This window comes from Ischnura elegans, chromosome 2 (assembly GCF_921293095.1).
Source record: "Ischnura elegans chromosome 2, ioIscEleg1.1, whole genome shotgun sequence".
In the NCBI taxonomy this organism is placed as follows: domain Eukaryota; kingdom Metazoa; phylum Arthropoda; class Insecta; order Odonata; family Coenagrionidae; genus Ischnura; species Ischnura elegans.
Genome location: NC_060247.1, coordinates 140,913,792 through 140,934,790, shown reverse-complemented (window position 1 = coordinate 140,934,790; position 20,999 = coordinate 140,913,792). Strand labels below are relative to the sequence as shown.

At 39.3% G+C, this 20,999-nt stretch overlaps 1 protein-coding gene across 2 annotated transcripts in view; it reads left to right on the top strand.

Annotated features, from left to right (window-relative positions):
- LOC124154702 (G-patch domain and KOW motifs-containing protein) overlaps positions 1–19,634 on the top strand; it is a 68,067-nt gene extending 48,433 nt beyond the window's left edge. Inside the window, exons 6-10 of one of the 2 annotated variants that reach the window (XM_046528580.1) lie at positions 2,378–2,564; positions 10,456–10,588; positions 15,109–15,316; positions 17,135–17,168; positions 18,261–19,634. In XM_046528580.1, coding sequence (XP_046384536.1) covers positions 2,378–2,564; positions 10,456–10,588; positions 15,109–15,257 — 469 coding nt within the window. In that variant the 3' untranslated portion in view covers positions 15,258–15,316; positions 17,135–17,168; positions 18,261–19,634. The remainder of the gene's footprint in view (positions 1–2,377; positions 2,565–10,455; positions 10,589–15,108; positions 15,317–17,134; positions 17,169–18,260) is intronic. The other variant, XM_046528581.1, reaches the window with a different exon arrangement.
- Positions 19,635–20,999: the final 1,365 nt, after the last annotated feature.

Below are 20,999 nucleotides of genomic sequence, written 5' to 3'. Positions count from 1 at the left end.
GCCATGGTCCGAAGACGAATAAGAATATAACTAATAAAAATGAAACCGGACTCTATAGAACCCACACGGAAAACACTCGCCGGTTTTAAGTCAACCCACCCTGGAAAGTACGGAACCACTCGTACGAGGTGAAGTTCGGCACTAATGCTATCGCATACGGCGTAAGCAGAGCTTACTGCAGAGGGTGAAGCATGACCATAAGACTGCGCAAATTTTTTATCCTACGGAGAAGGCAACTTACCCACTCATTTCTAACAATAAGTCGCGTAGCTCTAGATGAGCAGATGAATTCAGATTGCTAGTAGGGAGAAACAAAATATCCTGAGAAGACATCGCTTCGTTAGCACCTCAGACAAGTGAGACTTGTAGTGTAACTCGTAAATTGTAACCATACGCCCTGTTTTCGAAAAAAATCCGCATCAACTGCCGTAAAGCTCACTATCAGCTGCGAGGATATCGATATTCGCCAGAAATCACCATCGTATTATTCCAACTATTTCCTTGCTTAAAATGGTTAAATAACGTTAGAAATACGTCGTGTTTGGTATCATTCTTTTTTGAATTACGTGCACATCACTAATATCTCAATCTAATAAAAATATAATGCCAATAGCCGAAATTCATTTTTACACACCTTTCAGGCTAATCGGTGATTCATGCAGCAGTTGACCTCCAGAGGTGGGGATCTTTGAAGCGAGTCAGCTAAAAAAAAGTCAGCGGTCGAGAAAGGGGGAAGTGTGAAAAAGGTTTCTTTTGTTCTCGAGTAACTTGATATTTTCTTTTGAAGCTAAGGTCTTCGTAATACGATCCCTGCTTGAGCTGGGACCTTTTTTTTATTTCGGAGAAGAGGAAAGCTTCAAACGGGTGCTGAATGAAGCGAGTGCTGAATGGAGGGGGATACCGGATCTTGGGAAATGCGATAATGTAACTATCCCATGGCACTCAGCTTCTCCCTCTCGCATTTCAATCTCCTGGGGAAGATTCAAATTATGTCTGTTGTTATAACCATGTAGCCATAAATAACATGTTGTAAACACTTCGTCTTATTTTTGTCAAAAGATGGATGCGGGAAAATTATACGACGGGACCGCGATCTTCGAACGATCAATGCGGGAAAACGATACTTCGGGGAACGATAGATGCAGGAAAAAATTACATTGTCTTTATGGAACTTAATTTGGGACCAGGAGCGGCGAACGATGAATGCGGGAAAACGATGAATGCGGGAACGATAAATCGGGGTTCCACTGTATATTGAATTCCATTTATGCATATACCTCTGCTATGGAATACATTGCAGTATGCAATACGAAACTCCTGATGGAAACAATGGTCAAAGCATTGAAATGCGTTACTTATATTCCAGCATGAGGCTTACTATGTACGATATCATTTTATACGTAAACAGTTGTGGGGAAATGTTATGTTGCTAAATAGGAATGGGTTGATTCCACGTTTTTTTTTTGTTTCAGTTCTTTTCTTAGCTTCAGTTCTCTCTTCTGGTTCTTGGTTCTATATTTTGATACTATTCTGACGTAGCTGAATTTTCAATGGAAAAAATTCTTTTATTTGATTATTATGTCCATGGTAGAAAATCACTTTTTGGGCTATGTCGCCTTGAATTTTCGGGTGTTCCCGACTGATGCTGACCACCTCATCAAGGGAATCAGATTCCAAAAACTTTTGCACCGCCATGAGCAGCACCAAGGTAAGTTTTAACAAAGAATTGTAATGTCTGTCTAGGATAATTTTAATGGACTAATTCACCTCTTAATTGATAGTTTTTTAATAGTAATTTAGTGATATAGTTCAAGAAACTAAGGTATTTATCTTCCGGTTTTTCAATCTGTTGCTTTCTTCTCAAACTATTTTGAATGAAATATGCACAGTCCTGAACCCTTTTGCAGATAAGGTGATGTCACAAGCTCATGCCAAGCAGATTACTACTGCTTCTTGGCTACTCCTTGGCTTTGTTCTTAGGTCTTGCATGTTTTATGTTGTTTGAACTCGTGTTAGCAAATTCTTCTCTCAACCTAAGGTTCTCTCTGAACAAGTGGATGGACCAGAACTAAAATGACGCTATCCATATTGCTAACAACTGGGATTGGGTTTAGTTTGGTTCCTTGACTTTCAGCATGCATACGGCTGTCGTTGATGAAAGTTAAGAAGGCCATGAGATTATTGTAAATAAAATTGAGTTTTTTGTGAAGGATAATTCTGTATTAAAGCCGAATGAATTCCTGTGTAGAGACTGTGTCATGTTTATTGACTGTTCAGCATTTTTTTCGTGTCACCTTTCCTTGGAAAGTTTCATGAGGCATTTAGATGCGATCTGTTATTGGTGTCCTTGAGGTGTGATTTTTTGCATTGTGCGCAGGGTGGTGGCCCCCGCTGCTCCTCAGCTGAGGCCAAAGGGTCTGGGCCTGGGAGCTGACCGAGCGCCCTCTACTAAGGGTCAGCCTGCCGAGTCGTCACAACAGGGTGCGCAACAAGCTGAGCTGGCCCTCACGGTTGGCTGTGGGGTGCAGATTGTGGCAGGAGGGCATAAGGGACTCTATGGCAAGGTGAGGGCAAAGAGAGAATCTGAATGGTCCTTAATAATAAGTAACGATACGGTAAACTCTCGACAATATGAGGACTGGAAAATTGGCACTTCGTAATTTCGAATTCCGTAATTTCAAAACTTTTTAATAAGTCTCAAAAAGATCTTTGCCTGTGTTTATTTTTGATAGACTTAAAAAAACTGCTTTTGTCATTGATTTTATGCTGTGAAAGATAGTTTTTAAAATTATATGACCTTAAACTTCGCATTCTTAATTAATGCAACATGGCTGAAATGGCGCCAAGTGACTGGTGTATTGTGCGACCGTCGAATGCCCGAACGATTCAGGGCCAAAGTATACAAGACCGTACTCCGCCCAGTGGCCCTATATGGAGGAGAATGTTGGCCAGCCACAGCAAATCAAGAACAGGCCATGCATGTCATGGAAATGAGGATGCTGCGATGGATCCTAGGCATCTCCCGCCTGGATCACATCAGGAATGAAGACATTCGGAAAAGAATGGGAGTTGCACCGATCACGGACAAAATGCGGGAGGCTCGACTTTGGTGGTATGGGCACGTGGTGCGTAGTGACGAGAACTCCGTGGCGAGAACAGCAATGAGGCTGAGCCCTGCAGGATGCCGAACACGATGACGACCTAAGATTCGCTGGCTCGACAGAATTAAGGCAGACATGAAAACTATCAACGTCACGCCAGTAGACGCCCTGGATCGAGCCAAGTGGAGGAAACTTAGCAGAACGGTGGACCATGCAATAGCACGGGACGAACGCTAGGATGAAGAAGAAACTTCGAATTCTTTTTGGTTAAATATTAACGATCTTATCACTAAAGAAATTCTCATCCATTTTAGAAAACTAATTCATACAGTGAATTGAAAATTTCTGTTTACAAATTTAATCCTAGAAATTTGTGGTAGCTGCAAATAGCAACTATTGTCTACGCATAAGATATTTGTTTCCAATGCCCACAGAATTTTAATGGCAGCTGGCCTAACAGCCATTTATGTCACCCTATTCGAGACTCAAATGACCGATGGCGGCGCTGCTGTCAGTGACGTCAATTTCCAATATGGCCGCCAGAATGATGGTAAAATCAAAACAATCGTAAAGCATTGGCGTACGGAGAGAACATAAACCATAATATCAAGAGCTTATAAGATAGAAATATTCTTTTAAAACCTTCATATGGTGTATTTATCGGCTTCTTTCGTCCGTAAGAAGATCTAGAACTGAAGAAAACTGCTTGACGATGTAACTAAAGGTGTTTATAATGTACCTAATCATTACCACTCAGGTTTGATTCTCGACTTGCATCCATCCGACTCGTATTGCGTTTCTTCCTAGCCATTTCTTTCGAATACACTACAAAAGAACTTAATTGTATTTCATACACAATCTGCCGCTTCAATACATGGGACCATAATCCATTCCAGGCAAATTTCGTGTTGTATTTGGGCGCCACAGCCGTCTGCTTCACTGATGTGGATTGCTGTGTTCACCTATATTATTATCATATTTCCGGATAATAAATGAACGAAATAGTTATTTGGTGTGATTTACTATTGGGAAATGATTTTGTTTGGTATAATTTAGAAATTTAAGGAAGACTTAAGGATCTTTACCGTTGATTCACATCTTCGTTGACTACCAGTTCTTGGTAAAATCATGGAGACGATAGTTATTCGTTCTTTATCCCCATGTTGAAGTATGTAGTTACTGAACAGCAAGGTTTCAGATAAATAATGTCTACTGCTACTAATTTAGCTACATTTAATAATTTCATTAATAATTCCTCAGATGAAAATATACAAGTTGGTGTAATTAATAGGTAATTTGCAAAAGGCTCGTATGTATGTTAGGTTTTAAAAATTGTCTGCTTTGAGTTACAAAAACACATTCATTTGCTCAAAGTGATTACAACTGAAAGAGTACAAAGCAAATTTTAAACTACTATGGTGGATTCAATACTAAACATATCCCATACAGAGAAACAATGCATATTTTGGATATCCAACCGCTGATGGTTAGAAGGAAACTGACTGGCCTGATATTTTTACATGAATCATGTAATAGTATGATAAGTAGTACTTGTCTTAATAATATTAGTTTTAATCGTTCGGTTACCTCAGAAAGGAATTGCAATATTATCTTTGTAATATTCTGTAGAAACAATAGTATTTATAGCAATCTTATTAACACCAGGTTATGCTTATTCGACGGAGCATCACATGAAATTGGCTGGGTTTTGAATTTAAGTTGGGTATCACAGTTAAATAATAATCCGATGAATGAGTTATTGTAACTGTCTACGGGGAAGGGGAAAGGAATTTGGGGACTAAGCTTATTTGCCCACTATTACATTTCAAAGTCGAAATGAAACTTGGCATTGCCTTCCATTCATTGGTGAAAGTCATCCATTGCTTGTCTGAAAGCAGTATGTTCTGTGACTATGTATGACTTCGAATTGTCTACTGAATTGACACCCGGAATCAATCAAAATAAGCTAATAATGTTTACCATAATTCATATATTACTAATTTACATCGTGAGACACTGTTAAAAATCGTTCTTTCAATGGTACAGTAGGTTCATCCTCCTTGCTATTGATACTTAACGTCAATGTTGAGTTACTATACTCAGCAACTTTAGGTAAATTGTTCAATAGCACATCGCGCACAGAAGGAAAAAAAACACATTTATCAGACTAACACGGGTAAATACCATCCTGCTCATAATAATGGCAATGTAAATATTGAGTATGTTATAATGAAAATCTCGAAAACCGCGATCACGGATATCGGATACTTTGATGCATTGGATATAAGCTATTTTTCTACTTTTTTCTGCATAACCTGACACATGAACGATTTTCAATTGAAATAACACTATATTAATAGTTATAACATGTAAAACCAACGTATCTCCATTAAAATCGTCCTAAGCAAGAGCTTTCTGCTCCTACCTACGTGCGGGAACAACAGCCGTCGCCTCGCTTTGAAACAATTCCACTTCTGCTGCAGTTATTACAGGGTCGTAGAATTAAAGAATATTTAACCTCAAGTAACGGTAATAATTGCTTTGAAACCAAAAAGTAGGTATCCCCCCGTAACTAGTCAATAAAACAGTGTAAAGGTCTCATATACACTATTCCTCATAGCACTACCGCGTCATGACCATCGTTCCTCTGTTTCGAGCGTTCTCCGCCAGGTGGTGTCTCCCTTGGCTGGAATCGCGAATATCGCTCACTGATAAGAAAAAAGAAAAACAAGGGCCTTAGCCTGTTTTCCAAAATAACCTTCTTAGGTCAATATGTATTTGTAGTTCCTTTCATTATTTCAGGTAAATTTACGATATTTTTAATTAGTCATTTTCATCATGATTCAGTCACAATCATGAATTACGCAGGATATGATTTTCCACCAGTAAATATCTGCAGTAAATTCTTGTCAGACTCTCCATCTGGCTGACGTGCTCCATTGATCTTCTTTGCGGAAGTTACCGTATAAGCGCGTGTAAGAGGCGCACCTTTTTTCCCAGACATTGCGGCCGAAAATAGGGGTGCGCCTCTTACACAAACTTCTTATCTTCCCCACTCCCCTTCCCTGGTCGCAAGTCCAAGGGAACTAAGTGGCCTTGGTTTTCCACGCGAGTCATCTGGTCAAAATCAAGCGGCAGGCCGGGGAGTTTCTCCCATAGTGACGTATTTTTAAAATGCTCCTATTTGTTTTTTTTTCAAGCATTGCGCCGTCACGTCGGTACCCCAGAGGTGAACATTGAAAAAATTGCGCGGGGTGATTCGCTCCGGAGCGCGTGCTAAATTTACTGCCACGAGTGGGCATCCCACGGCAGTTATGCTGCATATAGTAATCGCTTATCAAACATATAGAAACGCGTAGTTTTGAAGGACATACAGTGGAACCTCGTTAAAGCGAGTACGGGCTATAGCGACACCCCCGCTATTACGAGAGATAGCCGATGCACCGTCAATTGGCCCTATAATAAGCGTGTTAAAAATTCGTTTTTACGAGACCCTTTCGGCGTTGGCTCTCGCCATAGCGAGGGTTTCACCGCCGGAAGACTTTCATCAAGACTCCATAACCTCTGTAACTGCTAGCGATCTGTTAGAAATGAAGTTAATGGAGTGCTCAGTCTCAAATTTATGTGGTAAACTGTCGTTCGATAAATATAATGATTGACGAAACAATGCTTTGCATGATTTTTATTCAGTGCGGCGCTTATAAATTGTTTGAATAGTTAGTCGTTATTTGAGTAAGGAAATTTATTGATGCAAAGAAACATCGCCTTTCGTCTGGATTTATGCTTACGTTTATCGGATAGATGTTTATCTGTCGCCGCACCACTCCTGTTCTTGTATATCTGTTCGCAACAGGTATATTGGCTATTATTTGCTCCACCTCCGGTAAAGCGACAATTCGCTATAGCGAGTGTTTATTAGTGCACCGTGGGGTGTCGTTATATCGAGGTTGCACTGTACCTGGTTAATAGTCAACATCTGTCTTGCCGAGCATTTTCCATTACGCTGAGCTCCTGATTTTTTGCAACTGAAAATTATATTGGTGTCAAAACCTGCGGTTTAAAAAATTGGAACGAGTGTGTTCATTGTTGGACTAAATGGTGGATAGAAGAAATCGGAAATGCTTATAAGTGAAGAGCGCTGAAGGAGAGGTCGAGGGGAAGGAGTGCGCTCCCTCCCCTCCGTATTTCAAGCTATGAGGCTATGAGCGAAGGAGCACGGGAAGAACACCTCCGATCTTGCATATGACGTCGTCGTTGCCTTTAAAGCGAAGGGGCGAAGGCACAGCAATGTGATATACGCAGTTTGAGTTGCCTGAAGTTTCCAGTCCGTCTCGTCTTGTTTGAATGCGCTTATGCTACGCTTGTTTCTTCCGAAATTGTGCTGTTTGGACTATGTTGAATACTATTAGCCTTGTTTTAGCTATAAATCTTTGTGTCAATCAATTAGAGCTCAAAAAACTTAAATGCTGTCAGATATACGTCGCGTTAGGTCTAATTCTTTTTAGAACCTCGTGGGAGTCATACAATTGGTGAAAGATATCGAGATATCTTCGAGCTCAGAAGGTGACTCACATAGCATTTGACCTCCAGAAACTCGGAGAATTGAACCTGGTAGACCGAAAAAGGTCAGTTGGTGAGATGGGGTAGGGATGAAACATGTTTCCATTGTTCCCCTGTAACTTGATGTTTTCCTGTTGAGTCTCGGAAAGGAAAAAAACGGCAGAGGCATTGGCTGATGGAGGGCCGAGTGTAGTTCCATTAGGCCCCTTGCACACACACCGATTTTGGACGGCCGGTAAAATATCAGCCAATATTTTACCGGCCGTCGAAGCGATGCTTGCGCACACGCCGGATTTTTACCGGTCAAACGATAAGTTGCTATGTTTTTGAGCCGGCACCGGCGATCCACAGTGACAATGGCCGGCAGCTTACCGGCATTTTGCCGGTGCCGCCGCGTGGTCGGTACGTGTGCAAGATCCGATGCTCTCCTTGTGTTCACTATTGGAATGTGGACGGCCGATATTTTACCGGCCGTCCAAAATCGGTGTGTGTGCAAGGGGCCTTAAATGTACGACGTGATTATTATCCTACGGCGCTGAGATTGCCCCGATTGTTGTCCAAGCTCTGGGGAAGGTTCATGCTAAATGCCTGTCGTGTTTTCCCTTAAAATTTTCCACGGCTGCAATTCTATTGCAATACTTCTTAGAGCTTTTAAACAAAATTGTTCGTGAGTAGGACAAGCAACGTAGAGCGATGGCGTATGCGAAGAGAGGATAGGAACTCTTTCTACTCCCTCTTATGCCGCTATTACCGCCGCAGTTATCAAAATTTTTTCTTTGAAATAGTACTGAAAGAGGAAATTTCGATAACTGTCGAAATTCCAGGCATACGTCTGCAACACCGCACGATAGGAAAAAAAATGCAGCAAAATTTTTTTTTCTTTATAGCTTAGATCCTCAAAATAGGGGTGCGCCTCTTACACACGCTTATACGGTATAATGGAAGACTTTTTAATCGTCATCAAGGCCATTGATGCGGGGTGTGAGGTGCCATGTTTATAAAGTACCTATGTCTCTCTTCTTGTATGCTGACAGAAGCATGGTTTTAATGGAGAAAGGCTACAGAAGCATCTTCTATTATTGGGAAAATAAAGAGAGGAACATTATTATCCATATTTATTTTTTTCCTAAAACATATGTCTTATTTCTCTACACATTTAGGTGTAGTATTGGTTCACTTGAGTGAATTCCCAAAAGTGATACCCCCAAAACATGATACCCCCTTAACCTCCTTTAGTTTTTGTGTTTCTTGCTCCATCGTAATGAAAAATATGCAAAGTATCATTGATATACAAAAGAGATTAAAATGGCGTGACTAATTTTTAGTGCTGAAACTAAGAATTTTCTTAGTTTCAGCACTAAAAATTAGTCACTCCATAATCGTGAAGGAATAGAAGCGTGGAAAGGTCAAAGGAAGTTCTAAACTAAATTCAATTGAAAAGTCTGCAGAGAAGAAGAGAGACAATTTTATGAATGTAGCACGTATTTCCTGGCAGATATCAACGACCATGATGACGAGGTAGATGAGAATGCCTTATCTGGACATATACCGAGAAGATAATTTGATCATTAATTAGTTTTTTCCTCCCTTCCTCGCAAATATTTATTTCCGTTTATGGCGTCCCTATTTCTGGTGCTAAATCTAAAAAATCTTTTTTCTTTTTCAACGTTACATAGCATCATTTTAAATATGGTGAAGAATGAAACCGGAAAACTATAGAAGACCAACATATTGAGGTACCATTTTCATGAGTTCATGAAATTAAACCAATATTGCAAAATTACAAATTTACATTAAGATATTTATAAAACGATGAGCCCAAAACGTGACGTATTTGTGGCTTCACTTAAGTTCGTTTATCATGTTTTATGTGATTAAATTAAGAAAGAAGAACTTTGTACTTTCACATTAATATTGTTATATATTATTAATGTGAAAGTACAAAGTTCTTCTTTCTTAATTTAATTATGAATCGCTTTCACCAAGTTACGCCTCAAACAATTAATGTTTTATGTGGTCAAATAAAATATAAAATAAGCTCATAATTTCAGATTGAAATCATATTTTGGCTCAGTCTCAAAAAATATTAAGCAGATTGCTAATTTTTTAATCCCATGGAGATGAAATAATTAATTCAAAAGAGTTGGTGTTTTGTTAAGTTTTCCCTAATATGCGATTCGTGCTTCCTAACTTGGCTTCAATGATTAGGCTCAATTACAGGATTAACAAGGCAGGTAGCCCAGCTGTCTCTCTAGGTAAACATAGTGGAAGGGGATGCTATGTGCTAAAGTTGCACTATGATTTATGATTTCACAATTTGATGCACCACAGTCAGAAGCAGTGTTTGTTTTTGCTACTTTCGCTGGAGTAGCTAGTTATGTTGACAAATATTTTGCCGTTGTACGTATAAACAAACCCATTTGCTCCTGGGAACTGAGCCAGATTTTTTTTTTAAAATTCCAAAACTTTGTATTTTCGACTTGCGCCATGTATGTACCTTTTCACCGGGACCACAATTTCACTACGTTTTATTGAAAATTTCATTATATCCTGCTTTGTATAATGAAGAGTTTACTGTAGCTATTTGTAGGAAAACCCCAAAATTGACGCTAAAATATGCAGTTTTGCATTTGCATTTTCTGCAGGTCCTAATTAATTTCTTATACACTGCAATTTCATTCTTTGGGTGAAAGATCCCATTTTTGTAATTTTGCGCACTCATTCTTTTCAGTCTTTATTTTTGGAAACGCGCTCTGTCGTCCTCTCTTCAATTTATTTCACTTTTCGCTTACAGATGGTGAGCCGCAATGAGGACACTGGGCGCTGCATTGTCAAACTGGAGATTGGAGGTTCATGTGTGTCAGTCAATGAGCATTGTGTCAACGCTGTCAGCAAGGAGGAGTATGCCAGCAGCTGTCGAGTGCTCAGTGAGTAGACTCCTAAAGTCATTTGTTGATATTCTTCCAATCTCTTCCCTCCTCCCCACCCTGGAGGCATCATCAGCCTTCTTTATCACAGCAGCACCTCCTTCCTTTTCATTCCTTCTCCTCTCCCTTTTAAGGCCAGAGGAGTAAGACGCTGACTTATGCGCCCAGCCTTTCCCCTGGGGGATCCATCCTAAGAGGATCTTTTTCTATCTGCATTCATTGTTGTAATTTGCAAAAAGTGGCACTTCAAACCAAACCTATCTGCAAAACTTACTTTGGTTTCTTATTTCTTGGTCCATCTTTTAATGTGAATAAGTGTTTCATTTGGAAAGTTTTTAAAAGTGATGTGACATCTGCTGAGTGCTGGTTTGTGTCTAGAATGGCACATCTATCACCCTGCGATCTGCCTCGAGAAGGGTATGGTGGAAGGCACTAACCATCAATACTAAAAATTAAGGTTGTGCTTGTTAGGTATGTGACACCTGCCTAGCATGTTAACCCATCCATGGGCATACTTAGTTTTTCTAGGCTACGTTTTGTTTAGATATGGGCCGGTTCCGTTTCCTGGTTCTTGGCTATGAAACTGGTATCGACAACCAATTGCATAAAGTCGGTTCTTTGGAACTGGCTCGAAGCGGTGGCAAGGATTTGAATTTGGCGGCCTAAGCTGAAATGGTTTGCAGCGTATTCAAAGCCAAGAAGTGACAAAAAAAAGATTAAAAAATGCATATATTACTTTCCGATTGCATGGCGTTCACGTTTTCTTTTCTTTGTAGAGCTGCTCGCTAACACGTGCATTTAAGGATTCGTCAGATTGTCATCCTCGCCAACATTGTAACATTTTCGTAGCCGCGGCCGCTTAAAAAGGAGCTAACTTTTTGCCTTCCGCTGTCCCCGGCATGGTGCCAATCGTTCTACTTACCATAGTTCTCTATCTCAAACGAGTTGATTTGCACCGTTGATGGCCAGGCACCCATTTCAATCCGGCCGGGCCATGTGACGTCTCCAGCGTGAAATAAAGACGATACATTGAGCCCGCTTTCAGCCGAAGCGACTTTTTGCCGGCTGGCATTCTCATTGAATTCAGGTGGCTCTCAGACGAGACGACTCTCTGCAACGCCGTGTCGTTAACGATTGCCGGTGGAAAATTGTTTTGTCGGAAAGTGGTCTTAATCTCTTCCCTACGCAGGGCGTGATTTCACGGCCTGAATTTTCTGATGCTAAAGAAGGAAGGCCGGATTTTCACGGCTTGAATTTTTCGAAGCAAAAGGCCAAAGGCTGTGTTTTCACGGTTTCGCGGTCAAGCATGCCAAGTGGGTCCCAACCGCCATTAGGGTCCCTCAGCGTGAGAGGTCCGACCCTTTCCTATTGTCCGTGTGGGGATTACCTCGGCCCATTTCGGCTCTGTGTCCCACTCAAGGAAGGTGCTCATGGTCACTTTTTTGTTTATAAGTTAAAATAACTAAAAACGTTCATGTTGCATTTATTGAAAATCAATGCGAGGAATTACATTCTGTATGTTCTGCTGATTGGTTCCAAATTTTAAACGGAATTCTAGCGTTCATATGAACGGAGTTGATCATCACCTAGAACAATTTTTGGAGACGCTAAGGTTAGATTGATTGTTATTATGATTGTTATAGCTAAGGTTAGTTTAATTGTTATTTTTATAACTTACTAGCAAGTTTATAGGAGCGATATTGTAATGATTTACATCTAAAAATATACGTTACTCTGTTAGCTACATTCTAAGTGTACATTTGCGGTGAAATTCGATAGGATATCCGATTTAACTTCTATGAAAAAAAGTCCTCGTAATGTAATAAAATATGATTCTCTCAGTTCTTTGTCATGAGCCAAAATTACAGTGACTATTTTTAATAACGTCTTACCAACCTTTGAATACAAAGGTATTAGAAATGAATTTCGCTATAAATACTGATTAATGCATATCCTAAAAATTCGTAAATTTAATGTACCAATAGGGAATGTTTTACGTAGACACATGTTGTGAGAAGCATTCCATACCATTGCAGGAATAAGAACTGCTGTACCCAGGTAATTACTCTCATATCTTGGTTCTCTGGTCAGGATCCATTAAGGTGATCTGCCCTGTGCACCTCACGGGCTTATTTCGGGACACATTAGCACATTAATGTTTTCTTGGAAAAACTTATTATCCTCCAACTGGCACACCTAAGAGTATATTGGTGTAAGTATTCTCCTACTGAAATATGTACGTGGAAGAAGATAACCTCACTCTTCTCGGAAAAGCTTTGAAAAATTTGCTTTAAAAAAATTATATTTAGCCATTTCAACAAATTTGTAAGATTCAAGTAGTTTTATGAGAATTTTTCGGGAAAATATTCTTCTAAAAAAATTCTAAATGTATCATTCTCATGTTTTCAGAGAACTGGAGAGCAGACGCAAATGAGGAGAGTGTGGATTTTGGCATCATGGATCTAAAATATGTTAATAACATAAATCGTAAATACCTAGAAGTGGGCTAGGAACATTGAAAGATTTCATTCCCTTTAAAGTATTTGTTGGTCTATAACATAGTGCCGTTTTGCTGAAAACCCTAAAAATAACCGTAGAACTTCGTTTAAAAGTTCTACAGGCATTGCAAAATGAAAGGAATACATTGATGAACTGACATTTAATGCAACAGTAACAATAAAAAAAATTAAAATTGCACTGGCAACAACAAACTGACCGCAAAAGTACGCCGGGATGGGCTGCCTTCGGGGAAAAGGGTCGAGGATTATATTTGCCCAGTTGCTGAGGAAAGGGTCCGGGACCCCGCTAGAAAAGGTCATTAAGGGGAGGAAGCGACTACCTGGACAGAAAAAACTCCGTACGGGGCGAAAAAGAAGTTCTCAAACCCTTCGTAGAGCCAAAAGCAACTTCCCGTGAAGGAGCTCGGCGCGAAAAGGTTAAGACTTAATCATGTGCATAAACAGTAATTCTTTGATGTACGATCAAGATGTATTATGAGAGCTTGTTTGTAAGTTGATTAATCTATGTGAAGCATCGAAAGGTGTTGTTACCCTGCAGAATGCAACATTGCACTACAATTGTGTGTTAACTCATGGCCGCTCAGTTTATCCATGGTGTCGCTGTGCCGGCGTGTTGAGCAGTTTATTGTCGAGGCAATGGGAACTGCATCAGTGAAGCATGCGAATAAGTCGTCAATTTAAGTAACAATTTAAGCTACATTGCAGAATACAGAATATGCATATTTTCAACTGACTCATAAGTTACTACAAATTAACGAATGATGTGGACAGAAGTAAGGGAAGTTTCTCTACTGATCCTGATGCTATGCAGTATGTTAACTTTGCTCCAAGCATCTTTCGCGTGGCCCTTCAAAATCAACACTGACCACTACTTTTTTCAGTGAATGCCTGCGCAGTACTGCAGGCAATATTTCTGCCAAAAAAGAATAGATTAGACTCGGATAGGGTAAAATGTTGAATTTTTTAAATCAAAACATGGAGAAGGAACCAGTGGCTGCCTGATGTAATGTGACGTATTGGTTGATAATGCATTTTTTAACGATAAGTTATTTACCCTTTTTTAACTTGGCAAATAAAATTATTGAGACGATGTTAAGTTTTTTTAACAGAGCTTTCTTGCTACTTTACATCTTAAGTGAAATTATTTTCTTTCACTTCTTTTGGTTGTTCATTTAAATTTGCCATTAATTCAGGTAATAAGAGTTTATCCTTGGAACAGGGTATCGAGAACCGAGAACCATTTGGGGAGAACCGGACCGGTACCAAGAACTGAAAAAATATTATAACCGACTCATCCTTAGTTTTGTTATTAAATTTTGACCTTAGGCAATATGTCAATCAAACTTCATTTTTTTCTTACGTTCCTTAAGATGTGACCCAACACCTGCAAATATAAAATTTATGGCTTTTTGCTTTCTTTGTTTTTCTTTGTTATTTTTGTGAACGCTATGTTGCAGTTGTAATGTGCTGGGCATTGTATCATTAATGCAATTTGAGCAATCGAATTTGAAGTGAAGGGATGATTGTTGTGGCGGTGGTCCGAGGTCAGCGTGCCATTGCGCACTGAGCTGTGTACGTTTTATTTCTGGTTCATGCCATTATGAACAATACATGTTAAGAAAATATCATAGTTAAATTCTTAGTCAAATCGATGTTAAAAAAAATTTGCTTCTACTTTCATCATAACAGCTACTAATGACGATATCTTAGTGGAGCGCAACTGCTGTTTCAGTTATGCTACACTGAGTGTGGTTCCACGCCCGCTCACGTCAACTCGACAGTTGCGCCTGCCCTATAGTTCAAGTTGTATTTCTTTGAGTAAACGTTTCTCATGCATTGTTAGGAAAAAAACAATTTCAATTATGCTTATTATCCAGTAAAGTGTCTCACTTATTTTTTCATTCTGTTAGACCTGGAGAAACACAGTTTTTTTAGGGTAATGAGGTGTAGTATATAGTATTGTTCAAGTATTGATTGCTTCATATTGACTCTATATTTCAGATGCGGCAAAGTACAAGAAATACAAGGAATCCTCTGACCTGAAGCTTGAGAAAATGAGGGAGAAATTTCGTGATGCTGATGAAGCTGAGGATCGACAGTCATCAAGTGATGGGCGACGAAGGCACAGATCTCGATCTCCACACAAGTAAAGCGATGTATGTGGCATTCTGCGCTCACACTGGAGAATTGATGCTGGTGTCAGTCGGAAGTGAGTACATAAATTTTAATTTGTTTTAGGAGTAATTGCACTCTTGTGAACAGGGTGTCCATGCCATAATGTGTGTGCTTTAGTTGAAATTGGCATGACTCTGTGGAATGGGGATGGTTTTTTGAAGCTCGATGCCACCATAGATAGCTGCTATGGTGTTGACTGCTTGTTTACCAAACAATTCCAAGTTACAGAATTTAGTGCTGAAGGGAATTCTTCAATTTTATGTTACTTCTTTCTATGGCTGTGGAGCTGAATCACCTGTTTTGGATTCAGACTGTGGTAGGACCCACGGCTGCGTTATGGGTGTACACCATTGTGTGCTATGTGACTAATGATGAGTTAGTTTTGAATGACCGACATACACAATCAAAATCTTTTTTAGTATCAATTGATGAACACGATCATTCCGATGAACGATATGATCTCTTTGGTTGTTTTACTACTGAAGTCAGTTGTTGGTCACCCTCTATTGGAGGTGAATGTCATCATTTGCAATTGAGGTCGGTCATTTGTGACCTAAGTTTATGCTCCATCACTTGGATTTGCAATCAGTGTCGGTTGTTCCTGATGGATTTTTCATGATTATAGCTGGTGGACGGTCATTCACGACCAAGTTGGTATTCGGTCATTCACGATTGCAGTCAGTGTTGGTTGCTCCTGTTACAGAATTATCATCTTCCAGAAAAGGCTTCCATTCACAACCGAAAGAGGTCCTTTGCAAGTGAAATCCACTGTTAATTATAACACCTACGACAAACAATTTTAAAAATTCTCTACACCAGATCAGAGCTCTAAAAGAAAATTCTGATTGATGCAGCTTTCTTTAGGCTGTATGTGATTCCTTGGCTGTTTTCACTCACTGTGTGGCTTTTGTCCTTGATGCAAGGGTGTCACTCCATGTCAGTTCATGACAACCACCGTCACAGATTTGGATAAAAGTTGACAATTTTCATCGATCCATGTGGGAATGAAGCTACATTAAGTTTTTTTCTCATCTTAAACAGTTTTTTTTTCATGACCATTTATGGTTTTGGTAAAACTGCAGTTTTTCAATGAATGAGGTCTCCAAGGCCACTTGTACCTTCAGAGGTTAAGAAATTGTTTTAGCCTCATTTTTCATTCAATTCCCATTGAAAATATGCAGGCATATCATAGGAGGCGTGAGGATTCCAAATATATATGGAAAAATATCTTCAGATGCACTGAAAATTCTCTAAACTTATATGTTTCATAAGATTTTAGAAGATATTACGTCAAAAACATGGTTCTGTAAAACATTAAATTTTGACCTATGGCAATATGTCAATCAAGCTAAATTTTTTTCTAACATTCCTTAAGATATGACTCAACATCTGTAAAAATAAAATTTATGGCTTTTTGCTTTCTTTCTCGTTCAAAATATGTTGATATTCTTCAAAAATTTCTTCTTCACGACCCTGGTAGTGTTTGTTCGGCCTTCCTTCAAATGCAACGAAATGTTTTTGACACAGCAGTTATCTAAGTTAAAAGAAATATTCTTGGCATGAATCTAGCAAGTAATAAGTGCAAAAATAAAAAAACATGCATTTTTCAATGGGAAAACTCATGCTTTTTTTCTGTGTATGTCACTAATAATAGCAGTGCCCCTTTTTGTGGCCTAACAAAACCATTATTGCCATTTTTCTCTGTTGAGGAAATGAATATGTAGAATTAAATGTGTTCAGGATTGTGTTGTTTAGAATTAAATCTGAGTGTTGTATTATTAGATTCAACACTCACATCAACAGTTACTAAGGATGCCATCTGTTGAATTACCTTCTCCCTCTTCTCTTTTAGGAATTCTCTCTGCTTCCACCTCCTACTGAACAAGGTATTGTAGGAAATCAGAATGTGACAAAAATTAACCCAGTTGATAACCTTTATTCATTGAACAATGAACGAACTGGTTTAGATTTGTAAAATAAAATGTTTAGGTAATTACACACAATGCAAATTCATTTTGGATTCTTTCTGTTTTTCTTATTGTATTTTTTAGAAAAACTAACGTTTTAAGGCTTGGTTGTACTCCTCTTCTGCTAGGTAGAAACAGAAGTCTTTGTTTGACCAATCTGCATGCACAAGTTCTATTTTACTTGCGATTGCTTTCAATTATTAATCAAAACATTCCTCAACTACATGGGCAATATCATAGATTCTTGTGATTTATTTATCTCACCAGTGCATAGTAACCGAGAAAATAGCTTAGGGAATTGGAGTAATTTTTTGAAAGATTGCAAACAATGTATCGTGATTGCTCCTAACACTTCATAAAAATGGTGGGGCATTTGGAGCTATCAAACTGGCAATTTATGCTCTCTCTCCACCTTCAGAGCCCTCCAAAGTGTGAAGTGGACTGGCCTGAGGTGGTTGTAGCGTGAAATGGACCGTGACCACGTTCATCATCTAGCCACTGCCTAAAGGTGGCTGCTGCACTTGGCAGCCTCCCGCTAATTAGAGCAGGTGGAGGGATATGGTTTAGCAACTGTTTTAGTCCACTGCAACTGCGGACTATGTTTGAGGCCCTCCCGGGACAGTGCCTGCAGTACCATGCGTGACCACAGCCGGGACGTGGCACTGCTAATTTCTTGGTCTTCTCCTCCTGGGCATTGGACTGGGGCCAGTGTTAGGCAGAGCAACTTGGGAGCTAGGTGTCACCAATCGCATATTTTTCAATTTTCATTGACAAACTTCAATCTGTAGTGATGTCAGGGAGTGGGTCATGCAATACCAAATGAAAAAAGTGACTTCTTGCATGCAAGCAAACATTAAAAATCATAATTGAAGGAATTATTGGTTACTCTTTTTATTGTGTGTGTTCTGTTTCTTATTTGGTTCCTATCATGGACATACATTTGTTCTCTATATAGATATGTTTAGAAATTAGTTTGACTGAATTTGATGTCCATTATTCCGTACATTATAGGTGCGTGCCATTTGTGGAGGCTGTTGAGTGTGCCGCCCTCTGGCGTGATTCTGACCCAGCACTGCCATGATTTGTTCCTCTTCTGTGGAGGTTATCAGGGCCAGAGGCATTCTGCACTAATCTGGGGAAGACATCAGTATTAAAAAGAACTGTATTTTTCCAGCTGCTTTTGCGGAAGAGAGGAGCCGTTGTAGCTTCCTCATTCTCAGCGCAGGAACAATCTCTGGGTAGCCTGAGAGGAAGGCTGCAGCTCTATTTGTAAAATGATTTTGAGATTTCGTGAGGTTACACTAAGGCAGTAACTTTGCCTTCTATTTTGACCTCAGAGTGTAAATAACAGTAAAAATTGTATATTGCGATTGCTGTTTGTACCTTTACGAGAAAAAAATCAACATTTCCTATGGAAAAATAAAAATTATAACAAAAAATTTGGAAATCTGAGGTAACTATCTAATGCTCAGCTGCTGGAAACCCTGTTTTGGACAGGGCAAACAGGTCGTTGAAGTTGGAGGCAGTGAAGGGAAAGGAACTCACCTCCGTACCCTGAACATGTGACCATCATATGCCCGTGGCTTTGTGTGGAATGGGCTTTTTCCACTGTGATGGTCTCTTACCTTGGGTTTGAAAAACTGAGTGAGTGAGAGTGGGTTTGGAAGGCATTCTAAAATTGCGTTGCATTGTAGATTTCTGGGTAGCGGAAAAAAAAGATGAAGCAAGTGTCAAGAGAGAACTCGATCAACCTCTGATGGTGGTGTAAATACATAATTTACATGCTGCAATTAATTTGATTTTGGAACTATATGGTTGATTGCTAGTTTTCTTGTATGTTATATGGTACAACACACAAATGTGAGTGTAGCCCTGTATTATATTGTGAAGTCATTTGCCATTCTTCATAAAGTAAAAGCTGATTCATGCAAAAAGCATAATTTAAGAATGTTGAAAATGGAGCTAATGAGTATTCAGTCCATGTATTAGGACTTTTTTCAATGCTTGCTTGACAACTGACTGTGAAAGATAGTCCCGAAGGAGTGTACATATTTCGTGCCAAGAATGCTTTAACGAGCGGCAGACTTGAGTTTGGTTACATTCAGTGATGTGGGTTGTGCGGTGGGGACATTTTGAGAAACCAGAGGTATGAATGGAGTGGAATCCAATCCCTGTCACTTAATTTACTATCTTTAAGGCCTGAAGTTCAGTTCATCAGTTAGGACTCGTAACTCCCTCTCAAATGGTCGTATTCTGTTCTTTGACACAGCGTACATTTCTCTCTTAAACTTAAATGTGAAATTTTCAGAGTACTTATCGAGTTGAATTTTGTCAGCATTTGCCTGTTTCTGAATCACAATTAAATAAAGTCCGAGTCTGAGTGAAGGTACATTTTTATCCAGTGAACTGTTGTCATGCCCCTGCGAGGAGGGGGTTTAAGAGAATACTCCCGCAGTATCCCTGCTTGTCGTAAAAGGCGACTCAAAGGGTATTTAGGGTGGAGAAGCCACCAAAGGTGAAGAGGAATTGCGGAATCTTTGAAGTGGTCTAATCTATAGTTACGGTAAATTAATTGACAATTCCTGGATGTGCAATATTGAAAGGGCCTGTAGGAATTTTGCTGCATGAAGGGAAGTCCAGCCTGCAGCATTTCAACTATGAGCTTCATCCTTAAAATATCCATCTTTTTCACATTGGAAAACATTTTTATTGACATTGAGTAGTACATCACTGGAAAGCTTGGACTTTTTGTTGTGGACTTGAAGTTATTTATCTATGTGGTCCCTGTGGACTTCTGGATCCAGGTCACCATCTTTTTGATGCTTTAGCCACATAAGTCTCCTGCAATGATGTGTAGGTCGTTCAGGACATCTTCATAGATTATTTACTCGAGAAAGAAAAATGGGTAACTCGAATAAGAAATACAGGTGTTAAAAATGGTGAACTAAGTTCTGGCGGCTGCAATGGCACTACACTTACATCTACTAAAGAGATAATCATGGAGATGAATATCTAAGTAAATTGCCAATTCTATCAAGTTCAACATGAGCCACTTATTGTCAATTTGACACACTTTCAATCAAATGTTTACCTCACCATTTAAAATTTTGTTGTTATTAGGTATAATGATAGTGCTGAGACTAAAAATACCAATTTTCAATTTTTTATCTCAAATAATTTCTGAAATATGGCTATGTAATATTTAAATTTAGTAAACTGATTTTTTTCAATCTCTCTTTGAGCTGCTTTCATTGAGCGAAAGAGATGGGAATTGTCATTTTGCATGCCCTTTCCAGTGAGATTCAATGCAACGTATTGGAGTGAAGGCTTCCGTAGAGTGGTATGAATGATGTGTGTTTCAGGTTCTCTGCCGTGTTTATTCATCTTCGAAGATAGCATGTTTTACAGGCGTGAGTCTGCTTCTTCAGGTTTGAAAAGTGTGAAAAATCTACAGGGAAAAAAATCATTCGCTTTGACAGGAATCCTGGTTAAGGCGAATGATTTTTTTCTCTGTGGATTTTTCACACAGTTTGTGTATCATGGGTGACTCCTTAAAGTTATCACCCTGGCTAGTCTTGGTATACTTAAATTCTGGAGTGAAGACTCAGACATGAAGAAGCTGACTGCAATGCCTGCAAAACATACCATCAGCTAAGATGAACAACAAACATGACAGAGAAACAGAAATACTCAAGTCACACAATATTGTTGTTATATTTTTTTCAAATGCTAAAAGAAATTCTGACTTAC